We start from the raw sequence: 13694 nt of genomic DNA, 5'->3' as shown, positions 1-13694 counted from the left end.
TTCATTTTCCCTATTAGCGAGTATATTTATTATTTTGGATGATTTCAATCTACAATAGGTTGGACTCTGTAATAAAACATATCATGCACCAATTGATTGCATCGCGAGTAACAAAAAGCATAGCACAATAAAATATATATTAAAAAACAAAGGATTTCAATCATCAAGGAAAACACATCCAGCCTGTGCTCATCAACACGGATTAGAAATGTACCAAGAAGAAGCACAGTACAAACATTATTTATATTTGTCATCTTGGATGATGTCTTCTCTCACACTGACACTCGAGGGGAATGTTTCTTCTGTTTCAGAACTGCAAAACAAAAATGTATTAGACTTTTCGACATCATTTTAGCAAATAAAAAGCGCTATTAAGGTTGAAATCTAACGTTTTTGAGAAACTCCTCAGCGACGATGCGAGCTCTGGCGTTGACGGACAGTTTCATCTCGCTGATCTCCTTGTCGATCTCTTCCATGAAGTGAATGACAAAGTCCACCAGCTTGTGTTTGTACATCTGCTCCGTGTGGAAGTTGGTGATCAGGAAGCTGATGTCGTAACCCTGAACATGCGACAAACAACACAAACATTTGGCAAACCGTACATAAGCTTATATGTTTCCCAAAGAAAAAAACTAAACTACTGGTCAATATTCAAGCTAGAAGTGTCACATGTTCAAGCAGCTCTGCTCACCTCCACCGGTTTCCTCCTTAGGATGAAGAAGTTCTCCGCCCTCATCATCATGAAGCGCATGAATTTGTGGCACAGGATCTTCTCGATCTCGTCAGCCTGGCGGATACGACAACCAAGTGTGTTATCGCGCAGGATGAGAGACTACGACGTGGGCACCGGCCGGTCTCACCTGTTTGACGGCAATGCTGACTCTAACCGAGTTGATGGAGCCCTCAATGAGGACTTTCTCCTTGTCGTTGCGGCTAATGACAACGGGCTGGAGGAGAAGCTCCTTGCTACTTCTGTAGGTGGACATGAGACGGACAGAGTTATTCACAGAACTGCCCTGAAAAGAAGCGGAAACTAACACACTCACCGTACTTCCACCTCGGGCTTGTTGTGTCTCTCAACCACCTGAGAAGAGAAGTTCTCCAGGCACAAGGCGGCCTGTAGTGTGGCTCGCACCGCGTTCAGGTAGGGCCGCAAAGTGGCCGTCTGAAGACCATTAAAATATTACGGTAACAACTTAAACAGAATGTGAAGAATTAAATAGTTGATGGTAATTCAATTGCCATTGTCCTGTGTGTTTGGAGTTAGTGCACTGTGGAGGCTGGTCAACTGACAGCAGCTGTTAGCTTTAGCTTGCTAGCATTTACGGTCATAGTCGCAATCCTTTATCGTTGTCCTAGGAGACATTGCCTCCAAAGAATAATAGTCGACCCTGTTTGGATTAAATGATAAATATATTCACACATATAACACTAAAGAGTCGACTAGCTACAATTAGCCTGTTAGCTAATTAGCTGTCGAGTATGTTTGAATGAGAGCAGTGGCTACATTCTGTCCAACGCGTTAACGCCAATGACACATTTGTCGGAGGCAGAAGACACGTTTGAAATTCGGAGAGAAGTGAAAAGTCATCGAGGGGCAAATATGTACAGTGGCGCTCACCATTTTGATGTGTCAGGAAAAGCAGCTACAAGGCGGAAGTAGCCGCTCTCTGCTAGAGTTATTTCCGCAAAGGTAACGGAACTCGAGGAGCAGGTATCGCATGTCAAGTTACTCCTATGTTATCTTGCTCCCCGTCTCGAGTTACGACTGTTATAGTCGGGCGACTTGCGCAGTTTTGCGTTTCGCGACTGCGAATAAAAACGCTGAACGAAATGTCTCGTTTGCATTTCTGACAAGCTGCAAGAAATGGCAAACACTAAAAAAAAATGTATTAAAAAATAGAAAAATCCTAAACAAGATTTGAACCTGTGATGCAGCTGTTTAAACAGCTGTGCTATCATGGAACTGATTTAGATCTTGGATACTGTTCAATGTAGGCAACCCTAAACTACCCGGCGAGGGTACGCATTGATTTGACCCGCAACTTGCCATAGTCGCGTTCCAAGGCTTGATTTATTGGATGATTTGTTGTTCTGTTAAGTTTGACATCAGAGCACTCTTTGCACAATGTTGACATTTACAAGTACTTAGTGCCGAAAGTCCCACTGATCGTGAGCAGCAGGGGGGGGGCCCCATTTCAACCCCTTACACTGAGTGCCAAGCAGGGAAGAAATGGGTACCATTGTTATAGTCACTGGTATGACTCGGCAGGGGTTTGAACCCACAACCTCCCAATCTCAGGGCGGACACTCTCCTCTTCGGCCACTGAGCTGGTAAACACTTGTATCGTAGTATAACACTTATAGTCGTTTTTAAATAACGTGTATACCTATATACGCCTAAATATTGTGATCCAATATATCTACTGCAATTTCACATTAGATTGCTGGTTTGAAATTTGCTTTTAATATTATTATTTTTAATAAACATTTATGTTAAAACTTGTCCGGTGTTTTATTCCTTGTTTCTTTATTCGCCAATTAAAACATAAAATTCAGCTTAATCATGCTTTATATGACAATATGTGTAGGTACACCTTCAATAGGTACACTACACAAGGTTTTAAAAAAAAAAGAATAAATAAATAAAGGGTTAATTGCATAACAAAAGCACATCTAGGTAACTTCTCGCGCCTTGGATCGAACCAAGCTCTTACCGAGCAAGAGCTCGAGTCACTAACCAGTCGGCTATTTCGACCGGCGGTTTACAATTGCTTGCACTCTTTTGTACCCCAGCGACGCAGGTTCGAATCTCAGTGGGACCCAAAAAGTTTTATCATTGAAAATTTGCAACACAGTTGCTCGTGTGACCATAAAACCATACATGTCGCACTCACTGAGAGCAAGGCTTCCATAGGGTAGTGGTTAGTCCTCTGGGCTTTCACCCCAGCGACCCAGGTTCGAATCTCAGTGGGACCCAAAAAGTTTTATCATTGAAAATTTGCAACACAGTTGCTCGTGTGACCATAAAACCATACATGTCGCACTCACTGAGAGCAAGGCTTCCATAGGGTAGTGGTTAGTGCTCTGGGCTTTCACCCCAGTGACCCAGGTTCGAATCTCAGTGGGACCCAAAAAGTTTTATCATTGAAAATTTGCAACACAGTTGCTCGTGTGACCATAAAACCATACATGTCGCACTCACTGAGAGCAAGGCTTCCATAGGGTAGTGGTTAGTGCTCTGGGCTTTCACCCCAGCGACCCAGGTTTGAATCTCAGTGGGACCCAAGAAGTTTTATCATGAAAATTTGCAACACAGTTGCTCGTGTAACCATAAAACCATACATGTCGCATGCACCGAGAGCAAGGCTTCCATAGCTTAGTGGTTAGTGCTCTGGGCTTTCACCCCAGCGACCCAGGTTCGAATCTCAGTGGGACCCAAAAAGTTTTATCATTGAAAATTTGCAACACAGTTGCTCGTGTAACCATAAAACCATACATGTCGCATGCACTGAGAGCAAGGCTTCCATAGGGTAGTGCTCTGGGCTTTCACCCAAGCGACCCAGGTTCGAATCTCAGTGGGTGCTAGTTGAGCTAGGGTTAGAGGTAGGGTTGGGGTTAGAGCTAGGGTTGGGGTTAGAGTTAGGGTTAGGGTAGGGTTAGAGCTAGGGTTAGGGTTAGAGCTACGGTTGGGGTTAGGGTAGGGCTAGGGCTAGGGTTAGAGCTAGGGTCAGGGTTAGAGCTAGGGTTAGGGTTGGGGTTAGAGCTTGGGTTAGGGTTAGAGCTAGGGTTAGGGTAGGGGTTAGAGTCGGGGTTAGAGCTTGGGTTAGGGTTAGGGTTAGAGTTAGTGCGAGGGTTAGGGTTAGACCTAGGCTTAGGGTTAGAGTTAGAGTGAGGGTTGGGGTTAGAGCTAGTGTTAGGGTTAGAGTTAGGGTTAGGGTAGGGTTAGAGCTAGGGTTAGGGTTAGAGCTAGGGTTGGGGTTAGGGTAGGGTTAGGGCTAGGGTTAGAGCTAGGGTTAGAGCTAGGGTTAGAGTTAGAGCTTGGGTTAGGGTTAGAGCTTGGGTTAGGGTTAGAGCTAGGGTCAGGGTTTGAGCTAGGGTTAAGGTTAGAGCTAGGGTTAGAGTAGGGTTAGAACTTGGGTTAGGGTTAGAGCTAGGGTTAGGGTTGGGGTTAGAGCTTGGGTTAGGGTTAGAGCTAGGGTTAGGGTAGGGGTTAGAGCTAGGGTTAGGGTTAGAGCTAGGGTTAGAGTCGGGGTTAGAGCTTGGGTTAGGGTTAGAGCTTGGGTTAGGGTTAGTGTTAGAGCTAGGGTTAGAGTTAGTGCGAGGGTTAGGGTTAGACCTAGGCTTAGGGTTAGAGTTAGAGCGAGGGTTAGGGTTAGGGTTAGAGTTAGTGCCAGGGTTAGGGGGGCTACATAGGCTTAGGGTTAGAGTTAGAGCGAGGGTTAGTGTTAGAGTTAGTGCGAGGGTTAGGGTTAGAGCTAGGGTTGGGGTTAGAGCTAGGGTTAGGGTTAGAGCTAGGGTTAGGGTTAGAGCTAGGGTTAGGGTTGGGGTTAGAGCTTGGGTAGGGGTTAGAGCTAGGGTTAGGGTTAGAGCTAGGGTTAGAGTCGGGGTTAGAGCTTGGGTTAGGGTTAGAGCTTGGGTTAGGGTTAGAGCTAGGGTTAGAGTCGGGGTTAGAGCTTGGGTTGGGGTTAGAGCTTGGGTTAGGGTTAGAGTTAGTGCGAGGGTTAGGGTTAGACCTAGGCTTAGGGTTAGAGTTAGGGTTAGGGTTAGAGTTAGTGCCAGGGTAGGGGGGCTCGGCTTAGGGTTAGAGTTAGAGCGAGGGTTAGTGTTAGAGTTAGTGCAAGGGTTAGGGTTAGAGCTAGGGTTGGGGTTAGAGCTAGGGTCAGGGTTAGGGTTAAAGCTAGGGTTAGGGTTAGAGCTAGGGTTAGAGCTAGGGTTAGGGTTGGGGTTAGAGCTTGGGTAGGGGTTAGAGCTAGGGTTAGAGCTAGGGTTAGAGTCGGGGTTAGAGCTTGGGTTAGGGTTAGAGCTTGGGTTAGGGTTAGAGTTAGTGCGAGGGTTAGGGTTAGACCAAGGCTTAGGGTTAGAGTTAGAGCGAGGGTTAGGGTTAGGGTTAGAGTTAGTCCCAGGGTTAGGGGGGCTAGGCTTAGGGTTAGAGTTAGAGCGAGGGTTAGTGTTAGAGTTAGTGCGAGGGTTAGGGTTAGGGTTAGAGCTAGGGTTAGGGTTAGAGCTAGGTTTAGGGTTGGGGTTAGAGCTTGGGTAGGGGTTAGAGCTAGGGTTAGGGTTAGAGCTAGGGTTAGAGTTGGGGTTAGAGCTTGGGTTAGGGTTAGAGCTTGGGTTAGGGTTAGAGTTAGTGCGAGGGTTAGGGTTAGACCTAGGTTTAGGGTTAGAGTTAGAGCGAGGGTTAGGGTTAGAGTTAGTGCCAGGGTTAGGGGGGCTAGGCTTAGGGTTAGAGTTAGAGCGAGGGTTAGTGTTAGAGTTAGTGCGAGGGTTAGGGTTAGAGCTAGGGTTGGGGTTAGAGCTAGGGTTAGGGTTAGAGTTAGGGTTAGGGTTAGAGCTAGGGTTAGGGTTGGGGTTAGAGCTTGGGTTAGAGTCGGGGTTAGAGCTTGGGTTAGGGTTAGAGCTTGGGTTAGGGTTAGAGCTAGGGTTAGAGTCGGGGTTAGAGCTTGGGTTAGGGTTAGAGCTTGGGTTAGGGTTAGAGTTAGTGCGAGGGTTAGGGTTAGACCTAGGCTTAGGGTTAGAGTTAGAGCGAGGGTTAGGGTTAGGGTTAGAGTTAGTGCCAGGGTAGGGGGGCTAGGCTTAGGGTTAGAGTTAGAGCGAGGGTTAGTGTTAGAGTTAGTGCAAGGGTTAGGGTTAGAGCTAGGGTTGGGGTTAGAGCTAGGGTCAGGGTTAGGGTTAAAGCTAGGGTTAGGGTTAGAGCTAGGGTTAGAGCTAGGGTTAGGGTTGGGGTTAGAGCTTGGGTAGGGGTTAGAGCTAGGGTTAGGGTTAGAGCTAGGGTTAGAGTCGGGGTTAGAGTTTGGGTTAGGGTTAGAGCTTGGGTTAGGGTTAGAGTTAGTGCGAGGGTTAGGGTTAGACCTAGGCTTAGGGTTAGAGTTAGTGCGAGGGTTAGGGTTAGGGTTAGAGTTAGTGCCAGGGTTAGGGGGGCTAGGCTTAGGGTTAGAGTTAGAGCGAGGGTTAGTGTTAGAGTTAGTGCGAGGGTTAGGGTTAGTGCGAGGGTTAGGGTTAGAGCTAGGGTTAGGGTTAGAGCTAGGGTTAGGGTTAGAGCTAGGGTTAGGGTTGGGGTTAGAGCTTGGGTAGGGGTTAGAGCTAGGGTTAGGGTTAGAGCTAGGGTTAGAGTTGGGGTTAGAGCTTGGGTTAGGGTTAGAGCTTGGGTTAGGGTTAGAGTTAGTGCGAGGGTTAGGGTTAGACCTAGGCTTAGGGTTAGAGTTAGAGCGAGGGTTAGGGTTAGAGTTAGTGCCAGGGTTAGGGGGGCTAGGCTTAGGGTTAGAGTTAGAGCGAGGGTTAGTGTTAGAGTTAGTGCGAGGGTTAGGGTTAGTGCGAGGGTTAGGGTTAGTGCGAGGGTTAGGGTTAGAGCTAGGGTTAGGGTTAGAGCTAGGGTTAGGGTTGGGGTTAGAGCTTGGGTAGGGGTTAGAGCTAGGGTTAGGGTTAGAGCTAGGGTTAGAGTCGGGGTTAGAGCTTGGGTTAGGGTTAGAGTTAGTGCGAGGGTTAGGGTTAGACCTAGGCTTAGGGTTAGAGTTAGAGCGAGGGTTAGGGTTAGAGTTAGTGCCAGGGTTAGGGGGGCTAGGCTTAGGGTTAGAGTTAGAGCGAGGGTTAGTGTTAGAGTTAGTGCGAGGGTTAGGGTTAGTGCGAGGGTTAGGGTTAGAGCTAGGGTTAGAGCTAGTGCGAGGGTTAGGGTTAGAGCTAGGGTTGGGGTTAGAGCTAGGGTTGGGGTTAGAGCTAGGGTTAGAGCTAGTGTTAGGGTTAGGGTAGGTTAGGGTTGGGGTTAGGGTAGGGTTAGAGCTAGGGTTAGAGCTAGGGTTGGGGTTAGGGTAGGGTTAGAGCTAGGGTTAGGATTAGGGTTAGGGTTAGAGCTAGGGTCAGGGTTTGAGCTAGGGTTAGGGTTAGGGTTAGCGTTAGTGCGAGGGTTTTTAAACTTTTAAACTACCATTTATGGTAGTTTTTTTTAAACTACCATGTATGGTAGTTTTTTTTTTTGTTGTTTTTTTTTTTAAAAAAAACTACCATACACGGTAGTTTTTTTTTTTAAACTACCATGTATGGTAGTTTTTTTTTTTAAACTACCATACACGGTAGTTTTTTTTTTAAACTACCATGTATTGTAGTTTTTTTTTGTTTGTTTTTTTTAAAAAAACTACCATACACTGTAGTTTTTTTTAAACTACCATGTATGAAAAAAAAACTACCGTGTATGGTAGTTTAAAAAAAAAAAACTACCATACATGGTAGTTTAAAAAAAAACCTACCGTGTATGGTAGTTTAAAAAAAAAAAACTACCATACATGGTAGTTTAAAAAAAAAACTACCGTGTATGGTAGTTCAAAAAAAAACAAAAAAAAACTACCATACATGGTAGTTTAAAAAAAAAAACTACCGTGTATGGTAGTTTAAAAAAAAAACTACCATACATGGTAGTTTAAAAAAAAAAACTACCGTGTATGGTAGTTTAAAAAAAAAAACTACCATACATGGTAGTTTAAAAAAAACAAACTACCGTGTATGGTAGTTAAAAAAAAAAACAAAAAAAAAAAACTACCATACATGGTAGTTTAAAAAAAAAAAACTACGTGTATGGTAGTTTAAAAAAAAAACAAAAAAAAAACTACCATACATGGTAGTTTAAAAAAAAACTACCATAAATGGTAGTTTAAAAAAAACCCATGTTTTTAAACTTTTAAAAGTTTAAAAACCCTCGCACTAACTCTAACCCTAACCCTACCTCTAACCCTACATCTAACCCTAACCCTAGCTCAAACCCTGACCCTAGCTCTAACCCTAATCCTAACCCTAGCTCTAAATCTACCCTAACCCCAACCCTAGCCCTAACCCTAGCTCTAACCCTACCCTAACCCCAACCCTAACCTACCCTAACCCTAACACTAGCTCTAACCCTCGCACTAAACCTAACCCTCGCACTAACTCTAACACTAACCCTCGCTCTAACTCTAACCCTAAGCCTAGCCCCCCTAACCCTGGCACTAACTCTAACCCTAACCCTCGCTCTAACTCTAACCCTAAGCCTAGGTCTAACCCTAACCCTCGCACTAACTCTAACCCTAACCCAAGCTCTAACCCTAACCCAAGCTCTAACCCCAACTCTAACCCTAGCTCTAACCCTAACCCTAGCTCTAACCCCTACCCAAGCTCTAACCCCAACCCTAAACCTAGCTCTAACCCTAACCCTAGCTCTAACCCTAACCCTCGCACTAGCCCTAACCCTCGCACTAACTCTAACACTAACCCTCGCTCTAACTCTAACCCTAAGCCTAGCCCCCCTAACCCTGGGACTAACTCTAGCCCTAACCCTAACCCTCGCTCTAACTCTAACCCTAAGCCTTGGTCTAACCCTAACCCTCGCACTAACTCTAACCCTAACCCAAGCTCTAACCCTAACCCAAGCTCTAACCCCGACTCTAACCCTAGCTCTAACCCTAGCTCTAACCCCTACCCAAGCTCTAACCCCAACCCTAACCCTAGCTCTAACCCTAGCTCTAACCCTAACCCTAGCTTTAACCCTAACCCTGACCCTAGCTCTAACCCCAACCCTAGCTCTAACCCTAACCCTTGCACTAACTCTAACACTAACCCTAAGCCTAGCCCCCCTAACCCTGGCACTAACTCTAACCCTAACCCTCGCTCTAACTCTAACCCTAAGCCTAGGTCTAACCCTAACCCTCGCACTAACTCTAACCCTAACCCAAGCTCTAACCCTAACCCAAGCTCTAACCCCAACTCTAACCCTAGCTCTAACCCTAACCCTAGCTCTAACCCCTACCCAAGCTCTAACCCCAACCCTAACCCTAGCTCTAACCCTAACCCTAGCTCTAACCCTAGCTCTAACCCTAACCCTCGCACTAACCCTAACCCTCGCACTAACTCTAACACTAACCCTCGCTCTAACTCTAACCCTAAGCCTAGCCCCCCTAACCCTGGCACTAACTCTAACCCTAACCCTAACCCTCGCTCTAACTCTAACCCTAAGCCTAGGTCTAACCCTAACCCTCGCACTAACTCTAACCCTAACCCAAGCTCTAACCCTAACCCAAGCTCTAACCCCGACTCTAACCCTAGCTCTAACCCTAGCTCTAACCCCTACCCAAGCTCTAACCCCAACCCTAACCCTAGCTCTAACCCTAGCTCTAACCCTAACCCTAGCTTTAACCCTAACCCTGACCCTAGCTCTAACCCCAACCCTAGCTCTAACCCTAACCCTTGCACTAACTCTAACACTAACCCTAAGCCTAGCCCCCCTAACCCTGGCACTAACTCTAACCCTAACCCTCGCTCTAACTCTAACCCTAAGCCTAGGTCTAACCCTAACCCTCGCACTAACTCTAACCCTAACCCAAGCTCTAACCCTAACCCAAGCTCTAACCCCAACTCTAACCCTAGCTCTAACCCTAACCCTAGCTCTAACCCCTACCCAAGCTCTAACCCCAACCCTAACCCTAGCTCTAACCCTAACCCTAGCTCTAACCCTAGCTCTAACCCTAACCCTCGCACTAACCCTAACCCTCGCACTAACTCTAACACTAACCCTCGCTCTAACTCTAACCCTAAGCCTAGCCCCCCTAACCCTGGCACTAACTCTAACCCTAACCCTAACCCTCGCTCTAACTCTAACCCTAAGCCTAGGTCTAACCCTAACCCTCGCACTAACTCTAACCCTAACCCAAGCTCTAACCCTAACCCAAGCTCTAACCCCGACTCTAACCCTAGCTCTAACCCCTACCCAAGCTCTAACCCCAACCCTAACCCTAGCTCTAACCCTAACCCTAGCTTTAACCCTAACCCTGACCCTAGCTCTAACCCCAACCCTAGCTCTAACCCTAACCCTCGCACTAACTCTAACACTAACCCTCGCTCTAACTCTAACCCTAAGCCTAGCCCCCCTACCCTGGCACTAACTCTAACCCTAACCCTAACCCTCGCTCTAACTCTAACCCTAAGCCTAGGTCTAACCCTAACCCTCGCACTAACTCTAACCCTAACCCAAGCTCTAACCCTAACCCAAGCTCTAACCCTGACTCTAACCCTAGCTCTAACCCTAACCCTAGCTCTAACCCCTACCCAAGCTCTAACCCCAACCCTAACCCTAGCTCTAACCCTAACCCTAGCTCTAACCCTAACCCTAGCTCTAACCCCAACCCTAGCTCTAACCCTAACCCTCGCACTAACTCTAACACTAACCCTCGCTCTAACTCTAACCCTAAGCCTAGCCCCCCTAACCCTGGCACTAACTCTAACCCTAACCCTAACCCTCGCTCTAACTCTAACCCTAAGCCTAGGTCTAACCCTAACCCTCGCACTAACTCTAACCCTAGCTCTAACACTAACCCTAACCCAAGCTCTAACCCTAACCCAAGCTCTAACCCCGACTCTAACCCTAGCTCTAACCCTAACCCTAGCTCTAACCCCTACCCTAACCCTAGCTCTAACCCTAACCCAAGCTCTAACCCCAACCCTAACCCTAGCTCTAACCCTAACCCAAGTTCTAACCCTACTCTAACCCTAGCTCTAACCTTAACCCTAGCTCAAACCCTGACCCTAGCTCTAACCCTAACCCAAGCTCTAACCCTAATCCAAGCTCTAACCCTGACCCTAGCTCTAACCCTAACCCAAGCTCTAACTCTAACCCTAGCTCTAACCCTAGCTCTAACCCTAGCCCTAACCCTACCCTAACCCCAACCCTAGCTCTAACCCTAACCCTAGCTCTAACCCTACCCTAACCCTAACTCTAACCCTAACTCTAACCCTAACACTAGCTCTAACCCCAACCCTCACTCTAACTCTAACCCTAAGCCTAGGTCTAACCCTAACCCTCGCACTAACTCTAACCCTAACCCAAGCTCTAACCCCGACTCTAACCCTAGCTCTAACCCCTACCCTAACCCTAGCTCTAACCCTAACCCAAGCTCTAACCCCAACCCTAACCCTAGCTCTAACCCTAACCCCAACCCTAACCCTAGCTCTAACCCTGACCCTAGCTCTAACCCTAACCCCAACCGTAGCTCTAACCCTAACCCTAGCTCTAACCCTACCCTAACCGTAACTCTAACCCCAACTCTAACCCCAACCCTACCTCAACTAGCACCCACTGAGATTCGAACCTGGGTCGCTTGGGTGAAAGCCCAGAGCACTACCCTATGGAAGCCTTGCTCTCAGTGCATGCGACATGTATGGTTTTATGGTTACACGGGCAACTGTGTTGCAAATTTTCAATGATAAAACTTTTTGGGTCCCACTGAGATTCGAACCTGGGTCGCTGGGGTGAAAGCCCAGAGGACTAACCACTACCCTATGGAAGCCTTGCTCTCAGTGCATGCGGCATGTATGGTTTTATGGTTACACGAGCAACTGTGTTGCAAATTTTCAACAATAGAATTTTTGGGTCCCACTGAGATTCGAACCTGGGTCGCTGGGGTGAAAGCCCAGAGCACTAACCACTAAGCTATGGAAGCCTTGCTCTCGGTGCATGCGACATGTATGGTTTTATGGTCACACGAGCAACTGTGTTGCAAATTTTCATGATAAAACTTCTTGGGTCCCACTGAGATTCGAACCTGGGTCGCTGGGGTGAAAGCCCAGAGCACTAACCACTACCCTATGGAAGCCTTGCTCTCAGTGAATGCGACATGTATGGTTTTATGGTCACACGAGCAACTGTGTTGCAAATTTTCAACAATAAAATTTTTGGGTCCCACTGAGATTCGAACCTGGGTCGCTGGGGTGAAAGCCCAGAGCACTAACCACTAAGCTATGGAAGCCTTGCTCTTGGTGCATGCGACATGTATGGTTTTATGGTTACACGAGCAACTGTGTTGCAAATTTTCATGATAAAACTTCTTGGGTCCCACTGAGTTTCGAACCTGGGTCGCTGGGGTGAAAGCCCAGAGCACTAACCACTACCCTATGGAAGCCTTGCTCTCAGTGAATGCGACATGTATGGTTTTATGGTCACACGAGCAACTGTGTTGCAAATTTTCAATGATAAAACTTTTTGGGTCCCACTGAGATTCGAACCTGCGTCGCTGGGGTACAAAAGAGTGCAAGCAATTGTAAACTGCCGGTCGAAATAGCCGACTGGTTAGTGACTCGAGCTCTTGCTCGGTAAGAGCTTGGTTCGATCCAAGGCGTGAGAAATTACCTAGATGTGTTTTTGTTATGCAATTAACCCTTTGTTTATTTATTTATTCTTTTTTTGTAAAACCTTGTGTAGTGTACCTATTGAAGGTGTACCTACGCATATTGTCATATAAAGCATGATTAAGCTGATTTTTATGTTTTAATTGGCGAATAAAGAAACAAGGAATAAAACACCGGACAAGTTTTAACATAAATGTTTATTAAAAATAATAATATTAAAAGCAAATTTCAAACCAGCAATCTAATGTGAAATTGCAGTAGATATATTGGATCACAATATTTAGGCGTATATAGGTATACACGTTATTTAAAAACGACTATAAGTGTTATACTACGATACAAGTGTTTACCAGCTCAGTGGCCGAAGAGGAGAGTGTCCGCCCTGAGATTGGGAGGTTGTGGGTTCAAACCCCTGCCGAGTCATACCAGTGACTATAACAATGGTACCCATTTCTTCCCTGCTTGGCACTCAGTGTAAGGGGTTGAAATGGGGCCCCCCCTGCTGCTCACGATCATCAAAACGCGCATGAAAGAAGTGGTGTGAGTGGTTCTTTCTTTCCTTGGCAAATCGTAAATCGACATTCTGGCTTACATAGTTCACGCCAGGAGGGAGACGCAACACGTTCACTGACTGATCCATTGATGCACGGGAAGGAATGCAGTTCACCCATTGATTCGTTCGCGAACGGGAAAGTCAGGATTCGTTCGCTCACTGATCCGTTCTCGCGATGAACTGGAAATGCAAATCACTGACTCGTTCACTCGCACATCCGTTCAGTTGGTGAACGGGAAATACAATTCACGCCTCGTTCGTGAACAGAAAGTTACGTCATTTTCTTCTTCGTTTTGTTTTACGGCAAGGTGTCACCAGCTTCAATGCGCATTACCGACACCTACTGGTTAAAGTCATATGAACTGAAAAAAGAACGAATCACTTTAGGAAGTTATTCGTTCACTCTCGTTCACTGAAAGTTCACTCACGAGCCAACACTACACCTCGCGGTAAAACAAAACGAAGAAGAAAATGACGTAACTTCCCGTTCACGAACGAATAAAGATTACCCAAAGATTACAAAAACGAAATTAAAACATCAATGTCGGCATAATGTGTGTCGGCTGGCATAGCAGCAACGCTGTCATTCACTCGTGAATCTTCGCGAACGAACCTGAAAATGTCGGTGTACTTAATATATTGAGTCGCCAACTGCCGATGCGTTCAAGTTCCACCAAAAATGTGGGAATATGTGGTGTTTCAAACTCGGGTTAAAACACTTTTGGGGTATTTCAACCCATTTCCTTTTCTGCAACTAATAAAGAGTAAGAATGATAGAAGA

The 13694-nt window shown here is 46.3% G+C and overlaps 1 protein-coding gene across 1 annotated transcript; it reads right to left on the bottom strand.

The window, feature by feature from the left end:
- Positions 1-4: 4 nt before the first annotated feature.
- arpc4 (actin related protein 2/3 complex, subunit 4) lies at positions 5-1787 on the bottom strand. The gene is made up of 6 exons (XM_049733236.2): positions 1622-1787; positions 1047-1165; positions 861-972; positions 692-787; positions 390-560; positions 5-313 (listed from the first exon to the last, which is right to left on the bottom strand). The coding sequence occupies exons 1-6, from the start codon at positions 1622-1624 to the stop codon at positions 308-310; spliced, it is 507 nt and encodes a 168-aa protein (XP_049589193.1). The 5' UTR covers positions 1625-1787; the 3' UTR covers positions 5-307.
- Between the last annotated feature and the right edge of the window lie 11907 nt (positions 1788-13694).

The sequence above is a fragment of the Syngnathus scovelli genome, chromosome 11, assembly GCF_024217435.2.
Source record: "Syngnathus scovelli strain Florida chromosome 11, RoL_Ssco_1.2, whole genome shotgun sequence".
NCBI lineage: Eukaryota > Metazoa > Chordata > Actinopteri > Syngnathiformes > Syngnathidae > Syngnathus > Syngnathus scovelli.
Note: the sequence above shows the minus strand (reverse complement) of the source record. Positions and strands in the feature narration are given on the sequence as shown.

Coding starts and splice junctions, on each gene's coding strand:
- arpc4 (XM_049733236.2), bottom strand. Junction 973..1,046: donor AAGCCCGAGGTGGAAGTACG/GTGAGTGTGTTA, acceptor GTCCACCTACAG/AAGTAGCAAGGAGCTTCTCC. Junction 561..691: donor TAAGGAGGAAACCGGTGGAG/GTGAGCAGAGCT, acceptor TCGCATGTTCAG/GGTTACGACATCAGCTTCCT.